The sequence below is a fragment of the Eucyclogobius newberryi genome, unplaced genomic scaffold (assembly GCF_026437365.1).
Source record: "Eucyclogobius newberryi isolate DKJ021-1_F unplaced genomic scaffold, fEucNew1.0.hap1 SCAF_17, whole genome shotgun sequence".
NCBI lineage: Eukaryota > Metazoa > Chordata > Actinopteri > Gobiiformes > Gobiidae > Eucyclogobius > Eucyclogobius newberryi.
Window position 1 is genome coordinate 13,069,099 of NW_027315801.1, and position 26,823 is coordinate 13,095,921.

Sequence of the window (26,823 nt, forward strand, 5' to 3'; positions counted from 1 at the left end):
GTATTTTTGATTTTTTTGTATTTTTTGTATTCTTTTGTATTTTAATGTATTTTTTGTATTTAAAAAAATGCAGCAGTTATGATAAAAATAAATAAATAAACTTATTCTTTAACTTTTAATTAAATAGTTATTATTTGCATTACATTACAAGTATTTGTATCATAAATAGTTCTGTTCTTGAGTGTTGAGAAACATCCTCAGTCACTACAGCAAAATGTCTATTTTGTAATTTACCACAAATTCAACAAAATATGCAGTAACATGCCTTAAAATTTGAAAAAAATCGGATAAGTTCCTGTAAAAACATTGCTGCATTTCAAACTACGGTAAGATCATTTCTGGTGATATTAGCGGGCATTTTTGTGGTTTCTTGCCGGGGAATGACAGCACAGGCTAAAAGTGCAAGAAAGTGAGTCAGATCTGTGGAGAAATGGCCTTATTCATAGGAATACAGTTTTTTCAAGGTATTTTTTGGAGCAATAAAAACACATGAAATTTAATCAATGCGAGGTGAGTTTAATGGCATTCTAGACAAAGCCATAACATCGTCGTGGAAACAGGCAGTTGGCAGGAAAGTTACAGTGTGACTTTATAGTACTTGTGTGTAGACGTAAAGCACTTATCATGAGTTATTTATGATGTAAGAAACACTTGAGAAATTGCGTGTCATTGGTCTAGACTGTTTCACCACAAGATTCTGATTGGATCATGAGTACACAGACGTGCAGAGCGAACAGAATGAAAAAGTACAAATACACTTTATATTTTTACTATTGTGTGTAAATAACAGAGCCTGTTTAAATGGTCAATGTTTAATGAACGTGTTCTTCATCTTTTTATGTAAAATGATCCACTTCTACAAAGTCTCACTGAGGCTTTATTTTACAACTAAGTCTAATAAGATAAGATAACTCTAATGGGTTTATGGCCCTAAACTCCTTGTTTTCCTGCTAAACAACCCTTCATTCACTAATTACCTGCCCAGCCTTAGGTCAAGAGGTCATTCACTGAAATACATTCACTTCAGTAACTTTTCCTAAAAAAAACATCTAAGAAGAAATGCTAACACTACATATTTTTATTTAAGAAAAGTCAGATCTTTAAATTGGCCAAATTAAATTGGCAATAAAAACACAGTAAATAATTAAATTAATTAATTGTACTGCCAAACTGTGAAACACAACAGGCAAAGCAACAACATCTCCATGGAAACAAGCAGGTGGCGGTCCACCAGAAAGGTTACACAGTGCACCTTTAATGCAGATGTATTCTTTGTCTGTATGATTTTATTATAACAAAATCATTTATATTTTAAAGTTTTTCACAAGACGCTTCAAATCAAATCAAATCAATTTATTTTTGTAAGGTCCAAAATCACAACAACAGTTGCCTCTGAGGGCCACAGGGAGAAATGAATCAACAATGTCTGTGGTGGCGATGGAGTCAGACAATGTCTGTGGTGGCGAGGGACGATGTCCCAGGGTCCTCTGTCCTTAGACTCTCCTTCTCAGCCAGGAAAAACTACAAAAAAAAACCTCTTTGGGAAAAAAGCGTAGAAACCTGGAGGAGTTCCAGTGAAGGAGAGATCCGACTCTCACAGACGGACAGACGGACACGAGGAGACTGGAGCTGGACCCACTCTTCAGGCAGATGAGGGACCGACTGAGGCGAGCTGGACCCACTCTTCAGGCAGATGAGGGACCGACTGAGGCGAACTGGACCCACTCTTCAGGCAGATGAGGGACCGACTGAGGCGAGCTGGACCCACTCTTCAGGCAGATGAGGGACCGACTGAGTCGAGCTGGACCCACTCTTCAGGCAGATGAGGGACCGTCGGGGGCGAGCTGGACCCACTCTTCAGGCAGATGAGGGACCGTCGGGGGCGAGCTGGACCCACTCTTCAGGCAGATGAGGGACCGTCGGGGGCGAGCTGGACCCACTCCTCAGGCAGATGAGGGACCGTCCACACAGGGCAGGGACCACTTCACCAGGGGAGGGGCATCTGGGTCCACAGGTCCTCAGGAGTGAGAGAAAGAAAAGAAGGCGGTGAACAGTTTGCAAGTGGAATCAAAAAATAAATATTGTTTGATAGCATAAGTAGTCAGAAGAAGAAGAGGATAGTGCTCAAGCTGTCATACTTCCCCCAGCATAGTTACTCCTTGGGCAGCGTAGCTAAAGCTGTGGGTTTATGTTTCTGTTCCTAACTACTCTGACCATAAGCGATTTCGAAGAGGAACGTTTTAAGCCTGGACTTAAATGAAGAGACTGTGTCAGCATATTTAACATGGGTCAGGAGCTGATTCCATAACACAGGAGCTTGGTAGCTAAACGCTCTACCTCCTACAGTACTTTTAGAGACTCTTGGCACCACCAGAAGGCCGGCATTCTGAGAGCGAAGAGCTCTGTTTGGATGATATGGTTCTATAGCATCTTTGAGGTAGGATGGGGCCATGTCATTTACTTTTACTCGCTTTTACTCGAATAATTTTTTGATGACTTTGGCTTGACTTTTTCTTGAATAAGTCAAACCACTTTGACTTATTTAAGAATTTGAATAAAGTATTTCACCATATTTGATTGAAAGATTCTCCTACATCACACTTCAGAGACTCAGCAATATCGGTCCTTTAACACTTGTGTGAAAAGAAGTGACTCAAGCAGGAGGTATGTGGAGAGGGAGAGAGAGAGAGGAAGAGAGGGAGAGAGGGAGGGAGAGAGGGAGAGAGAGAGGGAGGGAGGGAGGGAGAGAGAGGGAGGGAGAGAGGGAGGGAGAGAGGGAGGGAGGGAGAGAGGGAGGGAGAGAGAGGGAGGGAGGGAGAGAGGGAGGGAGAGGGGGAGGGAGGGAGAGGGGAGGGAGAGAGGGAGAGAGGGAGGGAGAGAAGGAGAGAGGGAGGGAGAGGGGGAGGGAGGGAGAGGGGAGGGAGAGAGGGAGAGAGGGTGAGAGGGAGGGAGAGGGGGAGGGAGAGGGGAAGGAGGGATGGAGAGAGGGAGGGAGAGAGGGAGGGAGAGAGGGTGAGAGGGAGGGAGAGCGGGAGGGAGGGAGGGAGAGAGAGAGGGAGAGAGGGAGGGAGAGGGGGAGGGAGGGAGAGGGGAGGGAGAGAGGGTGAGAGGGAGGGAGAGGGGGAGGGAGGGAGAGGGGAGGGAGAGAGGGTGAGAGAGAGGGGGAGGGAGAGAGGGAGAGAGGGAGAGAGGGAGAGAGGGAGGGAGAGGGAGAGAGAGGAAGGGAGATAGGGAGAGGGAGGGAGGGAGAGCGGGAGAGAGGGAGGGAGGGAGAGGGGAGGAGAGGGAGCGAGGGATAGAGGAAGAGGGGGAGAGGGGGAGAGGGAGGGAGAGGGGAGGGAGAGAGTGAGGGAGGGAGAGAGGAGAGGGAGAAGGGGAGAGGGAGGGAGAGAGGGAGAGAGGGAGGGAGATAGGGAGAGGGAGGGAGGGAGAGAGGGAGAGAGGGAGAGAGGAGAGGGAGCGAGGGATAGAGGAAGAGGGGGAGAGGGAGGGAGAGGGGAGGGAGAGAGTGAGGGAGAGAGCGAGGGAGAGAGGGAGAGGGGGAGGGAGAGAGGGAGAGAGGGGGAGAGGGAGGGAGAGAGGGAGAGGGAGAGAAGCGGGGTAAGAAAGAGAAGAAGGGTAAGAAAAGGAGAGAGATGAAAAGAGGGGAGAGAAAGGAGGAGAGGGACAGAGAAAGAGAGGGATATGAAGAGAGAGAACGGTGGCAGAAAGAAAGAGAAAGTAAAGAGAAGGAAAAAGGGAAGCGAGGGAGAGAGTGAGGAAGAGAGAGGGGAGCAGGGAGCGAGTAAAATAAAGTAAGAGAGGAGAGAGAGGGGGAGAAAGAAAGAGAGATGTGGATGAAGGGAGTAAGAGGGAAAATCAGGAGAGGGATAAATGTGATGTGGATAAAGAGAGCGAGAAGGGGAGAGTGCGGTAGACAAAGATAGAGAGAGAGAAAGAGAGAGGGGGAGTGTGAATAAATCTTAGAAAGAAGGGAGAGACAATAGAGAGAGAAGGAAACCAAAGAAAGAGTGGGATGTGAAGGAGTAAAAGGAGGAGAGAGAGAGAGGGGTGGGAGAAAAAGAGGGAAGGGAGAAGAGAGTGAGGGAGAGAGATGAGAGAGAGCAGGGAGAGAGAGGGAGTGAGAGAAGGAGGAAGAGGGTAAGAAAAGAGAGGGAGATCAAGATAGAAGAGAGAGACAGGTGTAAAGGGAAAAAGAGGAGAAGATAAAAGAAGACAGAAAATAGGAGAGAGAAAGAGGAGGGTGAATGGAAGTGAGAAGTGTCAGAGGAGAGGGCAAAGGGAAGATCGAGAGAAAGAGAGAGGGGAGCAAGGAGAGAGGTGGAGGAAAGAGAGAGAAGATGGAGGGAGAGGGGTAGAGCGAGAGAAAGAAAAAGTGGGAGGGAAAGAGAGACAGTGAATGATGGCTAAAGGGAGTAAATGGGGGCTAAGAGGGAGAGTGAGGAGAGAAGGAGAGAAAGATGGAGAAGGGAGCAAGCGGGGGAGAGAAGGAGAGAAAGATGGAGAAGGGAGCAAGCGGGGGAGAGAAGGAGAGAAAGATGGAGAAGGGAGCAAGCGGGGGAGAGAAGGAGAGAAAGATGGAGAAGGGAGCAAGCGGGGGAGAGAAAGATGGGAGGGATGAAGATGAAGACACAGTAGAAGAAGAACAGTAGTAGTAATAGTGGGAGTAACTGACGCGGCCTCAGAATAAAAGAATGGAGAAAAGAATGCGAGTGACCACATTGACCCGAGTCAGCTGGGGTCCCGCTATGAAAGGAGCGCCCTCGACCCCCGCTCCACAGACCAGCCGCGGCCGCCGGGACAAAGCCTGGGCCTGGGAATATTCAGGCGTTTGTCTCAGGAATGTGGCTCTCACTTTGCTCGACACATTCCAGGCGATGCCACAAGTTCTGTTCTGGACACCACGGAATCGCCCCCGAACCGCCGCACGTGACCACGTCCAGCCCCGAGATGTTGCTGATAATGTTTGTCATTTGAAATTTTTTTGGGGAACATTTTCTCAGCGCTTGCCGTCTGTGAATAAAGCTCATACTGGGATATCATAAATTAAAGATAAGATCAATTTCTGTTCACGAAATGTTCCTCAAACCGTCACAAACTACATTAAAAACTCTAATTTTAACTTGACTTGAGTAATTTTCACATCAACGGTTAAGGTCTTTTTGAAACCACTTCATAATAATGACCTTAATTAGCCTTAATAATGCATGAATAAAGACTTAAGTAGTTACTAAACCTGAATCACTTAATAAATAGTTCGTTATGAATTAAGTCTTTTTTCATGCTTTATTAAGGCTACAAAAGTGTAGTTATTTTAAAGTGTTACTATTTTTAACACATTTCCCTTTTGACTTTAACCACATCGCCTCCAGCCGCCTCGACTAATCACAGACCACAATGGTTGATATTTTTCTAATTTTAACTTCGTGACCTCTTTCCCATCAGCAGCTGTAGTCATAGACAAAGCTTCGTTTCAAGTCAAATAAATATTTTTGTTCACAAATTATCCCCAAAACATTTGCAAACCACAGTTTGAAAATCTAGATTTGGTTCCAAACTTTTCTAATTTTGACTTTGCCACTTTCCCACGATCTTTGTGTTTCTTATTCAGAAATAACAGGCATAAAATACAAAAAGTCCACATGTTTATTTTAAGAAACTTGGGTGAAAATAAAAATAAGACAAAACCTACAAACTTACAAAAAAGGTTGTTTTTACAGAATGACCATTTTAATGTTAGAAAATGTATTCATCTCTCGAGCATGCAATAAAAACAAAACAAAAAGCGGTCTGTACATTAGAAAATGAAAATAAATAAATAACTTAAACAGAAGTTATGTACAAACTTAGAAAGGCCACTTGAAATGCCCGTTTTTAGTCTTATTTACACAAAAAGCCGCTTTGGTCTCTTTTCACTTTGGTGCTATTCGTCTTTGGGTCCTAGCTTTAGCATTAGCATAGCGTTAGCTGTTGCTATGGTTGCATTCAGTTTGGAGATGGACAGGATCAGTTTCTATGGACGATTTCATTGATCAAATAAAACATCTAAAGGTGTTTAATTTGTGTATTTGTTAATTTGGGTCCTCAAACTTATTTTTTTTTTAAATGTTGTTGCTGAAATGTAAAGAAACCTCATTATTGGGCCCATTCACTTTCATATTTGATCAAATATAATGTTAAATGCATGGGCTTCAGTTTCCTGTTCTAGAGCTCGGGACTGAACGCTGATCGAGGAAAACATTGAGCTACAGAAGCAAAAACCATGTAAACAAGTAAACAACAGTCGTGGAACAGCCCAATAAACTGCTGGGTCATTTATCACACTATTATAAACCCAAACTCTAGTGGTGAACATTTGAAAACATAAGGCCAACTGAAAACACAGTCCCAAGCTCTAGAAGCACCGTTCAAAAGCTATAGTTTTAGAGTCATTGGCAGTGTATTTCAACAATGCCATCACTTTATGAAACTGAACAACAATAACTTTAACCATCTTGTTTCAATAAAGAAGGCCTTAAACGTTGTAATTACATGAAAAGCGATATTAACCATAAACAAGGTCAAAACATCTGCATAGTTTCCCGATCCGTCCTCCATTTCCATTTGAATGCACGGGCCCTTTGGAGTGCTAGAACATCACCTGAACACAAACTTTCACTACTGCTGGTTACAATTTGCTCTCTTCCTCCTCCAACGGCAAGTTCAGGCCCGGGATGAACTTGAGCAGTCGCCTTCGAAAGCTTTTGGGCTTGTTCTTCCTCTGCAGAGAGCTGAACCCCGTTTGTTTTTCCGCCGGGGCGATAGTCGCCGACTGCGGCCTGGTGTAGCTTCTGGTGCTAGCGCTGCGAGTCAGGTGCGTCTTGGCCGTGGTGAAGAGTTCGCTCGCCGGACGCAGCCGCCTCTGGATGGAGCGCAGCGGTTTCTGTTTGGCGTTTTGGTTGCTGTGGTTGGCGTCCGCGCTGCCGTCGGGCGGGTACAGGCAGGTTTGGTAGAGCGGGTCGTCGTCGGTGCTGAGGAGGCTGGCGCTGCTGCTGCCGGTGCTGCCCGTTCCCCGGCTGCCCCGCGGTGCCGTGATGGGACTCGGCGTGCCCAGACTGCCGTAGATCCCCGCCAGCTCCAGCGACTCGTATATGGCGGCGTCACTCATCACGATGCCTGTAAAACAAAATGGTGACGTTAAAGTCTGTGCGACGGGCGAGACAAACACGCGTCAGTTTTTACTAAACATTTGGCCTATTTGTCCCCAGTTTGAGCATTTTTGTAGTTTGTAATTGTACTTCCTGGTTGGACAAGGGCTGCAAATATGGTAGAGGTAATTCCACAAATGTTACCTAGCAACCATATTGTAAACAAGAGCCAAAATCCATGTGAATTACAGAGTTAGGATTATACAATAAATATGACCTGATAAATAAAGGTGTTAACTGTCAGAAAAGTGTGTAAATTGTCTGTTTCAAGGGGACGTCGCACATTGATGACATCATAGAGGGATTCTGTTCAAGATCTCAGCTCTACTGCGAGTAATTTCAAGGTTTTACTTTTCAAAATTTCTTGCTACAACTTAATGGAAATAAAACCATAATAAATATTTACCACAGGTTCTATTTGACCAAACTAAGTCGTAATTTGAAAAACCTTCATAAAACTTAAATTCTTCAGAATAAAACAAAAAATATTCACACAAGGCTTGTTTTAAAAAGAAAAAGTAACATATCTACGTATCTGTTTCTCTCTGCAATATTGCACTAGCCTAAATATATAAGACAATTGTGAGAATATCACGCGGCCAAATCAGAATTGTGAATAAACTCTGACTAAAGCTGGATTAGACCAGGACAGGGATAGAACAGAACCAAACCAAGTCTACATCAGCACTCAAACTGGGCCCAAACCAGGACCAAACCTGTGCAGATTTAAATAGGACTGAAGTAAATCCTTTTTGCACCGTTTTATGTTGAATGTGGCTGTTTGTATGTGATTTTGTTCATGTTTAGCAGTGACGTGGGGAGGAGCCAATAAAACTCCATGGGCAATTCACAGCTTTTGAAAGAAATGAGCCCAAAATATATGGAACACAATCCATTTTTAACCAGTACGTTTGCCAAACTAAAACAACTGTAAAACCAAAGTAAATAAATATGGACATGTAAACTAAAAAGTAAAAGACAACTTAATTTCAGTGTTTAGTCTTTGTGTGTGTGTGTGTGTGTGTGTGTGTGTGTGTGTGTGCGCGCGTGACCTTGCACAAGCCGCTGCTCCTGCACCATCAGCAGTCGATACTCGTCCCATTTCTCATGAAGACTTTGCTGTAAAAAAAACACCAATCAGTGAATTAGTGACAGGAACATATTGATGTGAAACTATCAGTAAAATGTTAAGTTAGCAGATGAATGAAAAGGCCAAAAGACAATGTGATGTACGACTTCCCAGAGACACAAAAGAGCAAGACAGCAAATAATACTGGGCCCGTTTAATGCGTCAATTTGAGAGAAATGTGAACAATGTGTGACCGCACGCTGCAACAATGATCCATGTGTGTTCTGAGAGCGAGGAGAGAACTGACCCAGAAATCAACAGATAAACACACAAATGTTATAAACCATTGTTCTAACTGTGGCACAAACATAATATCCGTATGATAAAGAAGACTCCTGTTGCCCTCTTGTTCCTGTCTCAGAGATAAAATGAAGCAAAGACTGAAATGCTCTAGTTCACAGGTAAAGACTTGACTTTTTCAAACATTATTTTAAGAACAGAACAGATTATTTAGTGAAAGCATCAATCAGTGACATTCACCTTCTCAAATATTACAATGACTTAAACGGGACAAATCTGCCGCACTACACGTTTATTTTAGAGGGTTTGTGCCAATTACATTTGTTTATATGTTCTGTTTTGATATCATACATAAAGTGGAACAAAATATATGTATTACAATGATTGGACTAAAATGATTCTTCATTTATATACAAGTTTATATTATGTATGTTTTACCCTCTCTGTGTATTGTTTTGTTCCTTGTTATGTTTAATTTTGTTGTATTAAAAAAAAAAAAAAAAAAAAAAAAAAAAAAAAATCAATAACAAAACATTATTTTGACAGTAAGAAGAATAACAACAAAATTAAAATAAGAACAAGGATTAGAAAAATAATAAGAAAATACAGTACTATATAGCCAAGTTCCTCCTAGATTTCCTGCCTGACCTCATACATTCTCCTGGAGACAGACCAGTTTTATTGAATTGTATTGTCAAGTGAGAATTCATGGATGTGGCGGATCCTCTACCAGAAAAGTTACAAGACATTTTAGTGCTTTAAAAACACCCAGATTGAAACGAATGCCTTTCTTTCAGTTTATTTGTTCGACTTGGTCAGTACTTGGATGGAGGACATTTGAAAACCTGGTGCCACAGCGAGGCGGCAGTGACTAAAGTACAAACCTAAACCCAAGACACTGAGAGACGGCCTAATCCTTTAGAGTATTAAGTCTATTACTATTATTAAATGCACTTTGGTTTACATCTGTTCATGTACCAACAGCCATCAGGCCATCGGCGGGTTGAACTCAGACAGCTGTGATAATCCAAAAGCTCGTTCAAAAGCCACTTGTGCAGGAATGTCTGTGTCCAGAGCTAAAGCTGCTAGAGTCAAACAGGTGCTGCTAAAGCAGGACAGGTGAACGAGCTGCAGGCTAAATCTGACCGCTGACCAACAATGACCCAGATGACCACAGTCATGACAAAGCAGAAACACAACCAGAAACCAGAGCGGGGGAGAGAAACGCTGAGTAGACGTGGCAGCTTTAGACGCGGTTTTTACAGTGGTTAAAGGTCAGAAAGAGGCCAGACTGACCCAGATGAATCAAGTCTTTTGACTATCCTGCTTCCAGATGATGATGATATAGCAATGAATCCAACTGAAATGTGCTAAAACGTGCCGCAAATGTTTGTAGAGCTGGGCGATATTGACAAAAAGGAATAACATGATTTGGAGTATCCCGATAACAATATTAAGAAGATATTATGTCAATTCAACAGAAATGTGTAACGTCTTAGGTTTAATTATCAGACGCATGTAAAATGTCTGCAAAATTAAATGTTGATATATTAACCACCTCTACTTAGTTGAGATTCATGTTCAAGCCACACCATTAAAAAAGAGCAGAAATATAAGTTTTAATCTGATATTGATATTGTTTCTATTACAGACGATGTACTCAATACTCAAAAAAAGAACTGCAATATTTTCAACCTTTTGACATCCAATACAAGCCAACTTTATTTGGAAATGGTCTTGTTAATAAATAGTGCTTTACAAAGTGCTGCACATCATAGATTATATCTCCCATCTGAAGATAAGACTAACTTTATTGAAAGCGCATTTACAGAAATATTAATTGTACTGTAGCGTCCATGCACATAATATCCTAATATATATATACGTATAAATCCTACACACACTGAACCTACCTTTAGATACTGCAATCTGGCCTCCAGTTCTGCTTTGCGGATGGAGTCGCTGTAAACTGTCTCCAGTCTGTAAACGAGAAGAGTCAGGATTAAAAACATGAAGCTTAATTAAAAACTCCAGGAAATCAAAGTCTCTTTTCATAAGTTGACGGTTTAAATCCAGGTTTCACACTTCAGGAGGGATAACACAGTTTCCATTCACTTTGAGGCTGTAAATGCCTTGGATCACATTATGTTGACACTATATTGAACGCTTTTACACCAAGACGAGGCTCTGCTTTTATTGATGTGGACGCTGTGTAAAATGGCCTCCTGTGTTGGACTGTGTAGTGGTTAACCCCAGTGTTTTAATAGCTTTCTGTCAAACGTGCAGATGGGGACTTGCTAATTGTCCTTTTAAGGTTTTAGAAGCAAACTTAAAGAAGAGGAAGAAGTGAGGTTTCAATTAGACGTCTGCTAAACAAAAGGGGAAGTTATAGTGACTATGGCAACAAAACTAAATAAAGATTATCATTTCTATGGCTATTGTTTTGGTCATTGTGACAAAAAGTGGTGCAGAAAGGAATAACATCCGTATAGATTTAGTCAAAACGGACCAAAAACATATACGATGTCATAGTCCCTGGTCGTCGGTGCAGTCCGAGTGTTTTGTGTCCATCTCAAGTAAATGCTCTCATATTCCATAGAGCGATTTCATTTTCATTGGGCAGTCTATGAAAGCGCAAAGACCATAAACATTGTGTAACAGGATTTTAACAATGGATTTATTTACAATGTGCAATTACACGGTTTAGGCTGGTTTACGCGGATCAAATTCAATGCTTTTTAATGCTGCATTTCAAGATCTTTAATGCCACAAACTGATGAGAACAGAAATTTACACTTCTATCATGTCAAAACTACAGACTAATGTACTGGTAATAAATGTGATGTTACGTCAGCATTAAATATCTGGGATTAAAACTGCGAAAAATAGATTTGAATGAAAAAATGAAAATCTCCCAGTGAAAACTATTACGTTATAATGTTGTTGATGGTTAAGTGATCAGTCCATAGTTGGAGATGGGGTTTAGGTTGTTTTCTGGTGAAGTCCTTATATTTGGTGGAAGGGAATAATAAAAATGGTTCAAGTGAATCTTACAGCGTTAAATGCAGGACAAACCTGAGAGCGTTGCCACAGGCCTTGATGAGCTGCACGATCTCTTTATGTCGAAACCCCTCCACCGCTGCATCGTTCACACTGGAGATGGTGTCGCCTGCAGAAAGAGAAATACTCAATCGTTTTATTCAGCTCTTTCTGACTGAACTGGACACTCATGGCACTCGTTTACATCCTTAGAAACAAAAGGAATCGGAACAAATGACAGAAGCCGGCCACATGTCAGACCGAGTCGGCTCATCTCTTTTTTTACAGCTAAAGTTCATGTGCGACGCAAATGTGAGAACGTGGCATCAGACGGTTCATCCGAGGAGCCACGGAATAAAACCTCAAAGTCACTGTGGGTAAAAACACTCTCAGACTGGTCCTGGTTTGATCTGGGGTCTTGTTTAGAAGACTTAATCAGGACTAAAAGTGTAAAGACAAAAAACAAATGTCCTCCTTCCATCTTATGTCTTAAAATCTAATAAGCTCCACCTCTCAAAGTTCAGAGTTTTAAGACCGCACAATGTTTTTTTACAGGTCACAAACTGAACATGAAAGTCACATTTCTGTAAGTGTATACGCTTCCGCTTGGTCCCGATTAAGACTTTATTGGGTCCTGTTCTACTTCTGCTTTGGTCAGGGTGAAGTCCCAGTTTAGTCCAAATTTGAATGTGATCTGTGTGCAAGGAGCGAACGCAGACAAAATTATTCTTGCAGTTGATGCAAAATGCCTTTGACAAGAAAATTATTTTGTAATAATTATGTCCTAGACTGCGTTCACACTTAAACCATCAACACATCAATATAAGGACCAGACCGGGACCAGAACAGGACAAAAAACCAAGTCCAAATGAAGCCCAAGATTGAATTTAGGAAGAAAGAAAGACGAGTGTGAACGTAGCCTATGTTTCAGAAGCTTTTTCCAAACAGAACCTAAAATTAAAATGTTTGCGACTTCATAATCTACAGATGTAATCCTTATTTAGACGTGTTCTCATCCTGACCCTTTGAGTTTTTCCATTCGACACAAACTGACTAGTAATTTAGTCCATTTACATTGTGTGTTCTCATTTCACAGAATCTAAATTGTACATAAACATATCTTGAATATAATAAAGATAATGATCAGACATGCTGTGCCCTCTGATTCCTCGGGTCTATTCATAATCACAGCTTCTGCCCCTTTTGAAAACCTCTGCATGATGTGGCCGCCGCGATGAGGTCACTGATTGTCGCAGGTTTGGAGGAACAATGGACCGTGACAAGAATGTGGGAAGTGAAACTCAAAGTGACGGACGCAGACGGGCCGAAATAACGAGGCGGGAAAACTTTTGAGAGAAGCAGGTGACGCGCGAGGGAACGTCAGGAGTTTGAACACAAGTAATACAACACTTCAGATTAACTACACAGTCATTCTTTTAGTAGTCGACTAATCAGAGATACTTCCATTAGTCGACAGCTCAAACCATCATTTTCTTGTACGTTGAGACTATTTTAAAATACATTTTTAACCAAATAAAAGGTTGAAATATGGTGACTGGAGGTTTCTAGATGGAGAATATTTAAGAATAAAGTGTATTACTATTGATAACAATCTGAAAGCGTTTATTCTTTGTGATATATTTATATTGAATATACTTTATAAAAGGCTAATTAGGCTGTAGTTATCATAAAGTGGTACTAAAGAGTTATTCTTGTGTTCTTAAAACAGTGAAAATAATGGAACCATTTGATAAATAAACAAACAAATCAATAAATCTACAATGCAACTGTAAGGTTCACTACGTCACTTTTCCGAATGTTGGAATGTCGCCGTGGAAACAAACAGCAGGTCATTTAACACGTGACCGCACTAGAAAGCAGGTTTTGTTCTGCCATTTTCAACAGGAAGGGAAATAATGCAAGAGCTAAGTTTAATAAATGCCATACTGAGGAGCATCTCGATCTCCAAGACTGCAGTCACATTTGTCCTGTTCTAGACACGCTTTTGTCCTGTTCCAGTTCAGGATTAATCCCAGTTTAGTTCATCTTTTTAAATCCCGTCTACAACAAATCGTCAGGCCAACATGTGCTAAAAGGTCAATGAGTCTTTGTAGATTTCAAATAAATAATCCTCAGATTGTTGCACTAACGACTCGACAAACCTTTTACACCCACTGACCCGAAAAGACCAAACCAACCGACAAACTAACAAACTGACAGGTTTTTCTGTGACGTCGACTGGAAAACGAGTCTGTAAACATGTAAACTTCCTTAAAGCGCTGCCAGAATGAGGAGTGCTTTTGTTGACTTTTGAGGTGGCAGTCGGCAAACACCAAACGGCCTCAGCTCAGTCACGCTTGCGTCTGTTTTAGAGCCAATTTGACCTAAACTCACCAACTTTGAGTCCGGAGCGCTGGGCCGGCGAGTCCTCGTGCACTTTACACACAAAAGTGCACATCTCCACCGTGTTTTGGTCCTGGTGGTGCAGCCCGTAAGTCTGAAAATGAAATGGAAAAAGCATTAAGATGATGAAAACTAGTTAATGTGTGCAATTTGGAAGGACAAACTTGAAAATAATAAACTTTTACGTCTTATAATAGAGATTTGAAGAGGAGCGAATCCAAATCCAGCTTTTTACAGATAAACTATTACTTCATTCTATATACTACATTCCTCCTGGCATTATTCTTACAATTAAGCCACATTTTGAGTAGGCATATCGTTTTTAACTTGTTCTAACTTAAATATCTTCTCCATTTTAATCTAACGAGGCCAAAACGCTGTGCAGGATGAACTGGTGGTCTTTGGGTTGGACACAAAGTCAGGACGTTTCACAACATGAAGATCAGATAAGATGTAAATGAGCAGAACAGAGGGACAGTTATGCAAATCAGGAAGAGCTGCTGTATTTATATAGCTCAACTGAAGTTTGATTCAGTGCAATTTAAGTCACAGTGAAACGTCGAGTACAAGAAGAGCTGGACCTTATAGAAGCCTCATTTTCTGATGGGGTCACTGCGAACTGTCACGATAATGAATGTTGATATATTGTTACAGAAAATATTGGAACAAATGATAATACTGAACCAATTTAAGAACATCCAAGTAAACCATATTTCAAATGAACCATATCATTTAAAAGAAATGGGCGTTAACGAATAAAGAGCAGAATGGAACACTAAAGTAGTTAGTTGGTATCATTTATGAAACATATTGAGAAAATAATAATAAAAAGACAAGCAGATAAACAAGAAATTCCCTATTGGGCCCAACAAAGTGCATCTGAACTTAACTTAAACGTATCCTTCTGGCATTTATTCAATTACAACCGCTTATATTATTGAAAGACTTTAAAAACCAGACTTCTGAGCTGAAAGCCGTATTGTCAGATCACCTTTAAATATAACTGCACTTCATCATACAGTACTAGCTTTACCACCTGACTATTAGACAATTATAATCTATCCAACGTGATTGTGTGAGCTTTGCTTCATTGCCGTGGCGACACTTTGAGACGTTAGCCGCTTCCTACTTTCGGTTTGTGCATTTCTGTACGAGTCGGACTGAACTTCCCCTTGTCGTGCGTCAGAGGCAAAAAACACTGCAACTTCCCCCTCGCAGGCTGCTTAAAACAGACTGGACATGTTACTATGGTTACAAGTCACAATAGTCATTACATCATTGCGTGTCGCTCACGGGGAAGTCGACGCGTGTCAGAGTGAAAGTGGTTTGACATCGGACGAGAAAATGATAAAGTTCAACTGCAAAGAAAATGACTCGCTCCATTAAACGTGGATTGTTCTTCATGTTCTTCATTAACCTTCACATGCAATTTTATCTGGGGAAGTCTCAAATGTTGGGGAACCCCTGTCATAGTAGAGTTACAATACTAGAATTTGATTTGATTGGTGGTATTAAGCGCTTTCTACTAACTACAGTGAGTGAGATCTGGTTGAGGTTCAGGTGTCGCACAAACTGAATCAACCAGAAAATGAACCACAAAAGTGCAGAAATATCACTTCATACTCCTGTTTGTATATCTCAAAAAAACACTTGTAACACACTGTAATGTAATAAATGTCTGGATACATCTCTCACACTAGTTGAAAACAATACATTATTTATTCATCTCGATTTCTTCTTGTAGTTTTATGCGAATTGTAGTAACAACAGTCTAACTAATTCAACCCATTCTTAAGCTCAGTTTGAATCTAAAAGGTACAAAAGAATTTTCTGCTGTGACTGGAACACAAGCTGACCGGCCTTCCGTCTGGCCACAGTGGACACAGGAAGGGTGGGAACCTCCTGCACGGCCAGAAATAAAAGCGTTTCCTTCAGAGCTGCCGTTCTGTCAGGCATTTTCATGTGATCGGACCGCAGAGAATGTCCACGCTGGAGTGTGCGGTGAGAAAATGATAAGCGTTTTGAAACTATTTGAAGAACGGGATGAACGGCAGGCCTGCGAGACAGAGGAGGCTCTGTGAAGAGAGAGGAGCTCAAATGTGCATCTCCAGAGTGGAGCAGGTAATGCATGTGAGAACACCACACGGACTGAAACAGAGGGTCATGAGATGTGCAGGGCCCCCCGTGAACACTGGTGCCCCCCCCCATGAACACTGGTGCCCCCCCCCGTGAATACTGGTTCCCCCCTCCGTGAACACTGGTGCCCCCCCGTGAATACTGGTGCCCCCCCGTGAATACTGGTGCCCCTCCGTGAACACTGGTGCCCCCCTACCCTCCGTCCCCTACCCTCCATGTGAACGCTGGTGCCCCCCCACCATGTGAACACTGGTGTCCCCCCACCATGTGAACACTGGAGCCCCCTACCCTCCGTGAACGCTGGTGCCCCCCTACCCTCCGTGAAGACTGGTGCCCCCCCTCAGTGAAGACTGGTGCCCCCCCCCCTCAGTGAAGACTGGTGCCCCCCCCTCAGTGAAGACTGGTGCCCCCCTCAGTGAACACTGGTGCCCCCCTCAGTGAACACTGGTGCCCCCCTCAGTGAACACTGGTGCCCAGTTTAGCCTGTTTTTTCCCTGGTTTAGGCTAGACATTGACACGTGCAGAGAAGGTGCATATTTCCTCTGACCCTGCGTCAGGATTATCATCAGAATGATCAGATTTAAAGGATTATAGCGAGATTACGACAGTGTTGACAGGAGATGATCCAGTTAAATGCAGCGGGCGGGGCAGACGGTTTAATCCACTCACCTGGATCTCAAAACCAAACGACTCGTCGTCGCTCTTCTCCAACTCCACCACTTTTCTGCAAAAAAACAAATGCCGTGCTCAGGGTTACTTTAAATAGAATAACTTTATAAATACATTCAACAAAATACCTCCACAAATAGAGATTAAAGCTGTATGCAAGATAACAATTGTTAACATTCTGGCACATTATTATTATTATTATTATTATTTTTTAAAATAAAATGTCTAAATTTGAGGCTTTATCTTTTGGATTTGGATTGACAGTTGAATATACACCGCATCTAAATTGGACATAAAAGGAGACTAATCCCAGACCTAAACCTAAGTTAGAACCGGACCAAACAAAGTCTACATCAGGATTTAATTGGGCTCAAACCAGGACCAAACCAAAGTGTGCGTGAGCAAATCCCTTAAAACCTTCCTGTTTATACACGAAATGTAGAATATTTTCCCCATTCAAAAATATATTTTAAATAGAGGCTCTGACGGTTTCAAGATGACTTTGAGTCCTTGGTCTGATCATTTTTCCATTTTAGGCAGAGACAGTAACCTCCATTTGAAATATGACTGATTTGCCTATAAATACACATCCAGTGAAATATTTAGTTTTGAAACGTTAACTGCCGTTTCCTCACTTTGAAACCCGTGGATAAAAGGTATAACAGAAAGGACAATCGTCTTATTGGACATTGTATTGTCCTACATCTGAGTAACTAAGACTAATGTTAAGGCTCATCAATTGATCCAATTTAAATCGAGGTCAAGAAGAAGTCATTTCTAATCTTCAATAATACGCTTCAGGTTTTTTTTTTTATTTTTTTTACAGCCAATCCTTTGTCAGTATAAGCTACAGATATTTAAACTTTTTGTGAGATTTTGGAAATCAAAATATTTAGCATGGGCTGAATAAAATGGAAAGACATAAAGCTTTATTCATGTATTAACACTTTTATGCAGCTATTATTTTTTGTTTTAAATGGCGATTATTATCTTGTTTAGTTCAGGAAATTAATACCGACAGTCATTTTATTTGTGATTTTATAAGACAAAATTAAACTGATTTCAAAATTGTGATGGATCAATATGAGAAAAAAATGGCATCGTCACAAATCATTGAAGTATTTGTCATATTGCACAGACAAAGCTAAAGGGGATTCTTCTTAAAAACGCCCAGTAACCTGCTTATCCATCTAAATGTAAAAAAGGCAAATACTGTAACCTCTAGAACTGTCTTTTTTGTACCGAGAATCCCAAATGTCAGGATTACTGGAGACATTGAAGTGAAGGGGTCTTATCTAAAGTGCATAACCAGAGGCCGTGTGGCTGGACAGGACGTCCTCTATGTCCAAATGTCCACGGACGCCACAGCGTTCACACGAGCGTCTGAAGGACGTCAGCAAATAATCTAATAATAATATAATATGCAGAGACCACAACTCATGAAGATGTAGGAGTGAGTCCGGGGCCCCTTCTGTGGCAGGGGCCAGAGTCTATACAATCATCTATACCATATTATAATCCACAAATGTTGAACCTGATCATAGCATATCCAAGACTCTATTGTTAATGGTAATTTACAATTTAAATATGGGCTTTAAACAATTGCATATTTCTTATATTTTAGTCCAGCAGTGAAAAAAAGCACAAGTTCAAGCTCAGTCGTGGTTTAGTCTGGGTAAAGTAGAGCTGCCCCCGGGTCTCTCCGGGGTCTCTCGTGCCCCCCCGGGTCTCTCGTGCCCCCCGGGTCTCTCGTGCCCCCCCGCCCCGGGTCTCTCGTGCCCCCCCGCCCCGGGTCTCTCGTGCCCCCCCGCCCCGGGTCTCTCGTGCCCCCCCGCCCCGGGTCTCTCGTGCCCCCCGGGTCTCATTTAATTATGCTATTTTCAGGACAAAATTCTGACTGTTTTGTTTGTCCTAATAAAGTGAAACTAGTTCTTCTAATATTTTCGGATGTAGGACTTGGCAATAACAAATTGACAGTAGTAGTTTTTCCTGTTGTACCTTTGTGGCTCTGGCGTCTGCGTGAGAGGTTTCCACTTCTGCAGTCCTCCGTTCTGTCAAAACAAAACCACATGACGTTTAAAACACTTCTGCCAGAACAGGCTTTCCCCGCTCACTTCCTGGAAACGCCTCCTGTACACTTTATGTCGGCCGGTTTGTCAGGTCTGGAGCACGCGCACGTGTTCTTTGTTTGGTGTGAAGTGTCAAGTGAAACTTGCAAGGTACTTTTATTTACACGTAATAGCGATCTAATTTTAGGTTTGTCGGGATGTCCTAATGTGAAGAAAAATCACAGTTTTATGTCCATTACAATAATAAACACAGTGATTGATCAAGAGGTGGACAATATATAAAAATGTAGATGATAATCATGAATGTTGTTTTGAAGATATGCAAAAGTTGAATATCCAGTGTCTTGTACAGTGAAAAAACAAAGAGGTGATAATAAGGTGACATTTCTGCAGGTTTGCATTTAATTTTACAAATCGTCTGAAAAACGTGTCTTCAACATTTACAGACACGTTTTAACACATTTCTATGACATAATATCGAAATATAATTTTTTTAATCAATATCACCAACCTCTAAATATACAGATATTTAAATTACATAGTTTTAGCATTTTTATTCCTTTTACTTTCAAAACTATTTTTTTTCCTATAAAAAGGTTGACTTATATGATCTTATTATCTTACATTTGACATTTTTGCTCTTAAAATCCTTTCAATTGTCCCAAATTCTGTTAAAAAAAAGTCACATATATGTAATGTCAGATTCACTCCATTCAAAAACATTAAACGCAGGTCTAATTTTACCCTGGACTCGGACGTGTTTACAGTTGACTTATTGGATTTTTATAGCATTTTACAGCAATTTGCACTAATTCCAGCTCCCTTAAGAAAACGCAGACCGACACGTAAACATTGGGCCCAGTGCCACAAAAACTCCAGTGAGGAAAACCCAAAGTCAACACGAGGTCAGTACCTATGTCAACACAAAAGGTATCTGTCCAGAAAAGGCCACTAAATCACTTACAATCGAGCCACTCAAAGTCAATGCTTCTCTGCAGCTCGTGTAAAAGGCGGCTTTGTGCTCGTGGCCCTGGCGGTTAAATGCTGCTTTCTTTAACTTCCAACACTTACAGAATTGTCCCAGTGCAGCCTGAATGGGGCATTTATTCACCCAAAACCCCACATGGACCGACAGCAGAGGTCCAGGCTGGAGTCCCGTCTCTGGACTGGAAACAGGCTGATGACATGAAGTGCTGGGGCACAAAATGTTTCCATCACACTTTTCATGTCAAATAGTCAATAATATGTTTAAAGGTTTTTGGTTTTGGATTGAGAAGTCCAGTTTCTCTCCATCAGTGAATCATGAGGTTTGGAGTTAAGATTAGACTTCACACTCTTAGACTGGAGGAAGAAATGTGACTGTGTTAATGTTCATGAAATCAATACTCAAAACATGCTTATTATGCTTTCACCACTTTTATCATGCTTTAGGTTAAGTCCAGTCCTGGTCCAGTCCTGGTCCAGTCCTGGTCCAGTCCTGGTCCAGTCCTGGTCCAGTCCTGGTCCAGTCCTGGTCCAGTCCTGGTCTAGTCCTGGTCTAGTCCTGGTCTAGTCCTGGTCTAGTCCTGGTCTAGTCCTGGTCTAGTCCTGGTCTAGTCCTGGTCTAGTTTGGGGGAAAATGCACAAGATATGGATTTCTAAGACTGTTTTAAAAGGAAAAAGTTATGTGAATTTAAAATGTATTTGTTACAAAAAAGTTGATTTAGTTGAATGTGTTTGTTTTAAAGTGCAGTAGGTCATGAGTTTGACATCCTCACAGTTAAAGCGTTCCGGATTCTTCTGCACATTTTATGCTTTAGTTCTGGGAAGACTTCGGCCTCTGACAAAGGAGTGTGAATTTTCCTCATCCCGTTTAAACTGGCTTTGCGCTAAAATGTCACTTTTGGCACGTGAACACCAAAATAAGCAGAGACTGAACCAAAACAGAGGAAGGATACAGTGCCCTGTGTGGATACTGTTCCCCTGATCACATCTATGCTAATGAAGACTGTGTTGCAGTTGTGGAGACTTTCTGACCCTAAAACCAAACTAACTTCTGAACTTCTACTAGAGGGAGGGTTAGTTAATGGCAACTAATCGATTCTTGAGATAATTGTCAACTATAATAGTAAAATAATCATTATCTGGTCCAAATACAGACTCCAAAACATGTGCTGAGAGAAGAGGTTTTATAACTCTGACAAAGCAAACAGTATGTCATAATCAAGAAAGAAACATGTTTCACAACGTTTGTGTCTCTATATACAATATACTCCACCAGGATGTCATCAAGCACTTTTAGTAAAACTCTAATTTTCACTGGCCCTTTGTAAAATAAATAACTTACAGAATAATATTTAGTAGTAGCTCGACAGACTAAAATGACCAAGAGCTGAACATATTTTGCACCTTTAAATGGTTCACGTTTGGCAGTACTTATGAGGCTGGGTGTTTGTCATTTGCACTTTATGACAGTAAACAGTGGGCGAGGGCAGTTTGGCGTGAGACCCGACGGCGGGGTGTCACATTGAGGGACTGGGTGGTCCACGGCAGCCGTAGATCACCTTTAATGACCCGTTCAGCACGTTGGACTGGACACGCACATGTACTCAGACACTGGACACAATCATGGCTGAACTGTTGGTAACAATTCTACAGCATCCACAGTTTCATCAGAACCCCAGATCTGCAGGAACTTTGTGTTGATATTTTGGAGACTTTTTGACCCGATTTAAGGCAGTAACTTCTCCATTTCAGGCCACATTTTTGCTCTTGTTTTGCGTGTCAATAGGAGTGCTGCTTCTCATCTGAACAGGGTCAAGTTAAGTTAAAGGTCAATGTATTCATTTGCAAAACAAGCAAAGACTGTGTTTCATGCCGTTCCTGATGCAACCGTTTCAGTTTATGGGGCTTGGGACTGATACAAACAGGCTACAGTTACATGTATTTACAGTGTACAATGGCTCTATAAAAAAATAAAAATGGTCCAGTGTGTGGAGTAGCTCAAGAGTAACAATACTTCTGTTTGGACATACAGTAATATCTGATTTCTAATTTGAAAAACAAAACATAAATAATGCATAAAATCATTTGACATCATCAGCATAAAGCTTCTTGAAAAACTAAAGTAATGTTACTGTCCCGAGCGAGGTTCCCACTACACAAACAAAAACAACAAAAAAGAATGAATAAATCATAAAATTATTGCTTATTTTTGTACTATATAAAACGTATATAAATGTAAAAATAAAGGTTTCCCGTGTGAAACCAATTGCGCACTGTATTTTTGCGGCTTTAAATTAAAAATTAAACTAAACAAACGAAAGAAAGAAATGAAAATCCTCAACACTAAATGTCCAGAGAAAGACACATAATAGAGTCGCATTTTGTCAACGGTCTTGACATTTAATATCGCAGAAAAACGCGGTAAAAGTGCGTAAGTAACAGCTGCGGGTCCACGCGCCTGAATGAGACGTTTAAGCTCCCGCAGGACAACGACACCTGACAAAGCCCCAGCTGTCCCCTCCATGTCCCCTTCAAGTCCCCTCCATGTCCCCCACGCCAAAAACAGACTTTAATTCACACTTTTCTGCAGTTAAGTCCACTCACCTTCTTGAAGTTCCTCGGCAGTGTCCCGCCGGAATACGCCAACGTCTTGTAATTGTAAACGTCCGAGGGGTTTGAGTCCATCGAAGTCCTGCAACTGTCGGACTTTGACGAAGGGAAATAAATCTCGTTTTCTTGAGAGTTTCCTCCGCTTTCGGCTGCGGCGCTGGAGTTTACTTTCTTCAGCCTCCTAAACGTCATCTTTTGAGTTCATGTGCGTGAAACCGCCACAGTCTCGCGCCGCTCGTGGCTCCTGACCACCAGTGGACAGTGGACAGTGGTAGTGGACAGTGGACAGTGAGAGCTGTGAGTGTGCGCGTGGAGCGAAACGCCAGTTTTTCTGAATATACTTGTCGGCGGAGGCTTTCCTGTGATTGACTGGACTGAGAGCCAATGAGGGAAGAGGACGTTCTAACGTGAGTAACCTCTCATTTACGCACGCACAGAGGGAAGATTAGAATATGTATTGTCATTTTATTGTTTGCAGTTGTTGTCTTCACTTGGTTTTTGAATTCTGTTTCTTGTTTTTAATGACACACCAAATATCTGTATGATATATATTTTACATTTTACTTTGCATCAGAGAGAGAAAATATCAATATAACTCATATTGTTGGTCTCATGTCACATTTTTGGGACACTACAAAAATATGTACAAGCAGCAACTGTATTTACTATTTGGTTAAAAAGGCTACAAATTAAATGTATTAGCTGGGCCAAAAACTGTGGCGTCGAGCCATGATGAGTCAGGACTAAACATGGACCGGCCTCCTGCTGGTGCCAGAGTCAGGACTAAACATGGACCGGCCTCCTGCTGGTGCCAGAGTCAGGACTAAACATGGACTGGCCTCCTGCTGGTGCCAGAGTCAGGACTAAACATGGACCGGCCTCCTGCTGGTGCCAGAGTCAGGACTAAACATGGACCAGCCTCCTGCTGGTGCCCAGAGTCAGGACTAAACATGGACCTGCCTCCTGCTGGTGCCAGAGTCAGGACTAAACATGGACCGGCCTCCTGCTGGTGCCCAGAGTCAGGACTAAACATGGACCGGCCTCCTGCTGGTGCCCAGAGTCAGGACTAAACATGGACCAGCCTCCTGCTGGTGCCCAGAGTCAGGACTAAACATGGACCGGCCTCCTGCTGGTGCCCAGAGTCAGGACTAAACATGGACCGGCCTCCTGCTGGTGCCCAGAGTCAGGACTAAACATGGACCGGCCTCCTGCTGGTGCCAGAGTCAGGACTAAACATGGACCGGCCTCCTGCTGGTGCCAGAGTCAGGACTAAACATGGACCGGCCTCCTGCTGGTGCCAGAGTCAGGACTAAACATGGACCGGCCTCCTGCTGGTGCCAGAGTCAAGACTAAACATGGGGAATCTGCGTTTCAGTTTTATGCAGCTAGAATCTACCTATAATGACCAAAAATCAACAGAATTATTTATCAAGATTAAATTGCTTTTACATGTACATGTAATACTTTTACTTGAGTATTTTGTTTGTTGTATTTTTCTTCCACTACTGGTCTGAATAAAGGAGACAATAAAGTACATTAGTTTCATGCTCTCACAGTATTTCAATAACAAACGACACACACGTTCAAAAATAGTATTGCCCTTGTTTATTTGATGTAATAATGTAGTTTTATTGTTATTTACTTACATTTATTGTCAAAGTTTCAAGCATCACCACAGATACACTGCGCCCCCTGGTGTTTCAAAACCGTCTAGCATTATTTAAACACAGCATCCTGAAATAAATGGACCAAACACTTTTAAGATTTTAATGCTCTTGAACCAGGCAATATACAATACAATTCCCTACATTTAAATTAAATTACAATAAATTAACACTACATATTAAATTGGTCTCAACTATTTAGTTAAAAATCGAAATCCTAAAAAGGAAAAGTGATGTCAGCGTTTGAAAATATTAAAATACATAATCCTGTGTTCTGTTTTCACAAGGGATGTCAAGATTAAACCATTTTACAAAAGATGTTAAAGAAACAGAAGTGGCTGAATTTAAAAACTGCACAAGAATAAAATGAACAAACAAAAACATGAATCACTCTTAAGATGCGCGGTTAAAGAAATAATTATATCAATCATTTGTTTCATCAGATTTTTTATATTTTAAATGCTAATGATTTTCTAATCCTGAAAAAACATGGTTGATTATTTTTTTGTTCTGTTTTTTCTAAATGTTTTGTGTTTTAAATGAAAATGTTGCCTTTTAAAAATTCACAGCAAAGATTCAAGTTTCCGAGTTTGACTTATTTGGATCAGTTCTGCTAAAGTCACTGGAAATGAACACTCTGCGTTTAAATAGAAGAATCTGAGGCTTGAAAATCTATCCACTGACTATTTAAAAGGTGAATTTTTCATTTTGAAATTTCAAACTGAGAAAAACATAACCTGTACTACAAAAAAACTGAACAGAAATATAGAAATAAATTCAACGGAAATGAAGAATAAAAAGAGTTCAAACATTTTTTCAGTTTTAAAAATTCAGAGTTCGAAAATCCACAGCATTTAAAATAAAATAAACATCTGATGAAACAAACCTCATAATAAATCATGAGGTTTGATTCAGGCATTTTACAGGATTTACATTTTCTCTTTTCACAAGCCAGAAGTTTATTAAATGTAGGTGGAGTCATCTATTGGATAAAGCATTCTTTGTGTGGTTTAAATGGAGAAATAGTGATGAACATATGATAAACATTCAAAGCCTCAAAGCGTAATTGCACAAGCCATTTTTGAATTTTTTTGGCAAAATAGAAAAAACACTTTTCAATATCAAGATGATTTTTTTGGGGGCTAAAAGTGTTATTTGGCTGGAAAATCTTTGTGAATGGCTGAGGACGGAGCCAATGACACGCACAGTGTTGATTTGCCCCAAAAAATGACTTATGCAGTTCTGCAGTGAGGCCGGCGCAAAGTAAAAAAACAGTGATTCTTTACATAAATATTATGCTAAAACGCTAAAATGTAGCCATCGTGACATCCCTCGCTCTCAATCACAGAACTGGCAATGATTGTCCTATTGTTCCCACAAACACCTTCAAGTATTTGTCAAATATGTAAAAATGTGAAGGCACAGCCTGAGATTTCCCACCAATTTAATAAAAAAAAAATAAGAAAGAAGATCTTACTTTTATGTTTACTTCTTAATTGACTTGATTTGTCTGGACTTGGCTTCTATTTTTTTAGTGTCTGAATAAGACAATGCATAAAATTTGGTGACTAAATATTGCAATTTTCTTGCCACTGGCAAGAATTGAAACATGATTTTTTTTTTTTTAAATTGTATTAAAATTGATTAAATGAATGCTTTACGTCACATTTTAAAATGTAATTCTATGTTGATTCTAAGCATTTTCAATGAATGTACTTAAAATTTGTACCTGCAGTAAGGTAAATATGTCATTTTTTACTCAAAATCAGACAAATCTAAAATCTAAGTCATTGTAACTTGTGTAAACTTGACTTTTGTATTGGAGCGTATCCTTCACTAAGACAATACTGTTCGGTTAGTGCACGTTTATCTGCAGTGCGCCGTTTGCTGCTAAAGCCAAAGTTATTGATTATTGATAATATATTAAAGGCACATGAAGCTTCGCCGTTCCATTTACAGCCTATTGCTTTCAGCCAAAATAAATGAAATACTGAGGAGAACCACAGTGTTGAGACACATTTTAGTCTTGTTTAGTCTAGGTTTTAGTCCCATTTTAGACTTGACTTACCCTGGTCCACGTGTAGTCCTGGTTTAAGTCCTACATTTAGTCCAGTTTTAGTTATATTTTCCTGTTTTTGTCATAATTTAGAATTAATCAATGACCTTAATAATTTAATAATTAAATTAAGAGTTTACATGTGTTTAAATGCTGTTTTTATTCCAGGTTTAGTCTTGGTTTTAGTCTTGGATTGAATATGGTGTAGTCCTTGTTTAGACCAGGTTTTGTCCCAGTAAAACCCTAATTCAGACCTTGTCGAGTCCTGGTTTATTCCTGGTATAGTTCCAGTCCAGTCCTGTTTCAGTCCTGGTTTTAGTCCTGGTTTTAATGCAGATTTAGCCCTGTTTTAGTTCTGGTTTTAGTCCTGGATAAGTCATGGTTGTACTGGTGGTTTTACGCCAGACTGGTTTAAGTCCTTGTTTCAGACCTAGTCTTGGTTTAGTCCTGGCTTAGTCCTTACATTCACAGAAAGCATAAAAGAACGGCCATGTCTCCAGCCAACAGCAGTAGTTTGCAGTTTGTCTAAAAGCGTTCTACAGTTTATGTTGTTAAAGGTAAAGTTTGGTCATTTTGCAAGAAAAGCAACATCACAAACACTGCAAAAATGTAGCCACTGTTCATTTAAAAAAACTTT

The 26,823-nt window shown here is 40.9% G+C and overlaps 2 protein-coding genes across 2 annotated transcripts in view; both read right to left on the minus strand.

The window, feature by feature from the left end:
• Window positions 1–5,708: 5,708 nt before the first annotated feature.
• On the minus strand, window positions 5,709–22,750 carry tamalin (trafficking regulator and scaffold protein tamalin). Its single transcript, XM_072449229.1, has 8 exons — window positions 22,461–22,750; window positions 18,802–18,854; window positions 16,804–16,858; window positions 13,990–14,092; window positions 11,632–11,725; window positions 10,470–10,536; window positions 8,240–8,306; window positions 5,709–7,155 (listed from the first exon to the last, which is right to left on the minus strand). The coding sequence occupies exons 1-8, from the start codon at window positions 22,656–22,658 to the stop codon at window positions 6,668–6,670; spliced, it is 1,125 nt and encodes a 374-aa protein (XP_072305330.1). The 5' UTR covers window positions 22,659–22,750; the 3' UTR covers window positions 5,709–6,667.
• Window positions 22,751–24,056: 1,306 nt separating this feature from the next.
• dgkaa (diacylglycerol kinase, alpha a) overlaps window positions 24,057–26,823 on the minus strand; it is a 56,366-nt gene continuing 53,599 nt past the window's right edge. Inside the window, exon 25 of the mRNA XM_072449230.1 lies at window positions 24,057–24,200. Within this exon, the coding sequence (XP_072305331.1) occupies window positions 24,167–24,200 (34 nt within the window). The 3' untranslated portion in view covers window positions 24,057–24,166. The remainder of the gene's footprint in view (window positions 24,201–26,823) is intronic.

What these genes read in the sequence shown, in the direction of transcription:
- tamalin (XM_072449229.1), bottom strand. Translation starts at nt 22,658, where the DNA reads ATGACGTTTAGGAGGCTGAAGAAAGTAAACTCCAGCGCCGCAGCCGAA. An exon ending in CGTTTGGTTTTGAGATCCAG is followed by an intron (nt 14,093 to 16,803) that starts GTGAGTGGATTA and finishes TTTCATTTTCAG; the next exon opens with ACTTACGGGCTGCACCACCA. An exon ending in CCAGATTGCAGTATCTAAAG is followed by an intron (nt 8,307 to 10,469) that starts GTAGGTTCAGTG and finishes TTTTTTTTACAG; the next exon opens with CAAAGTCTTCATGAGAAATG.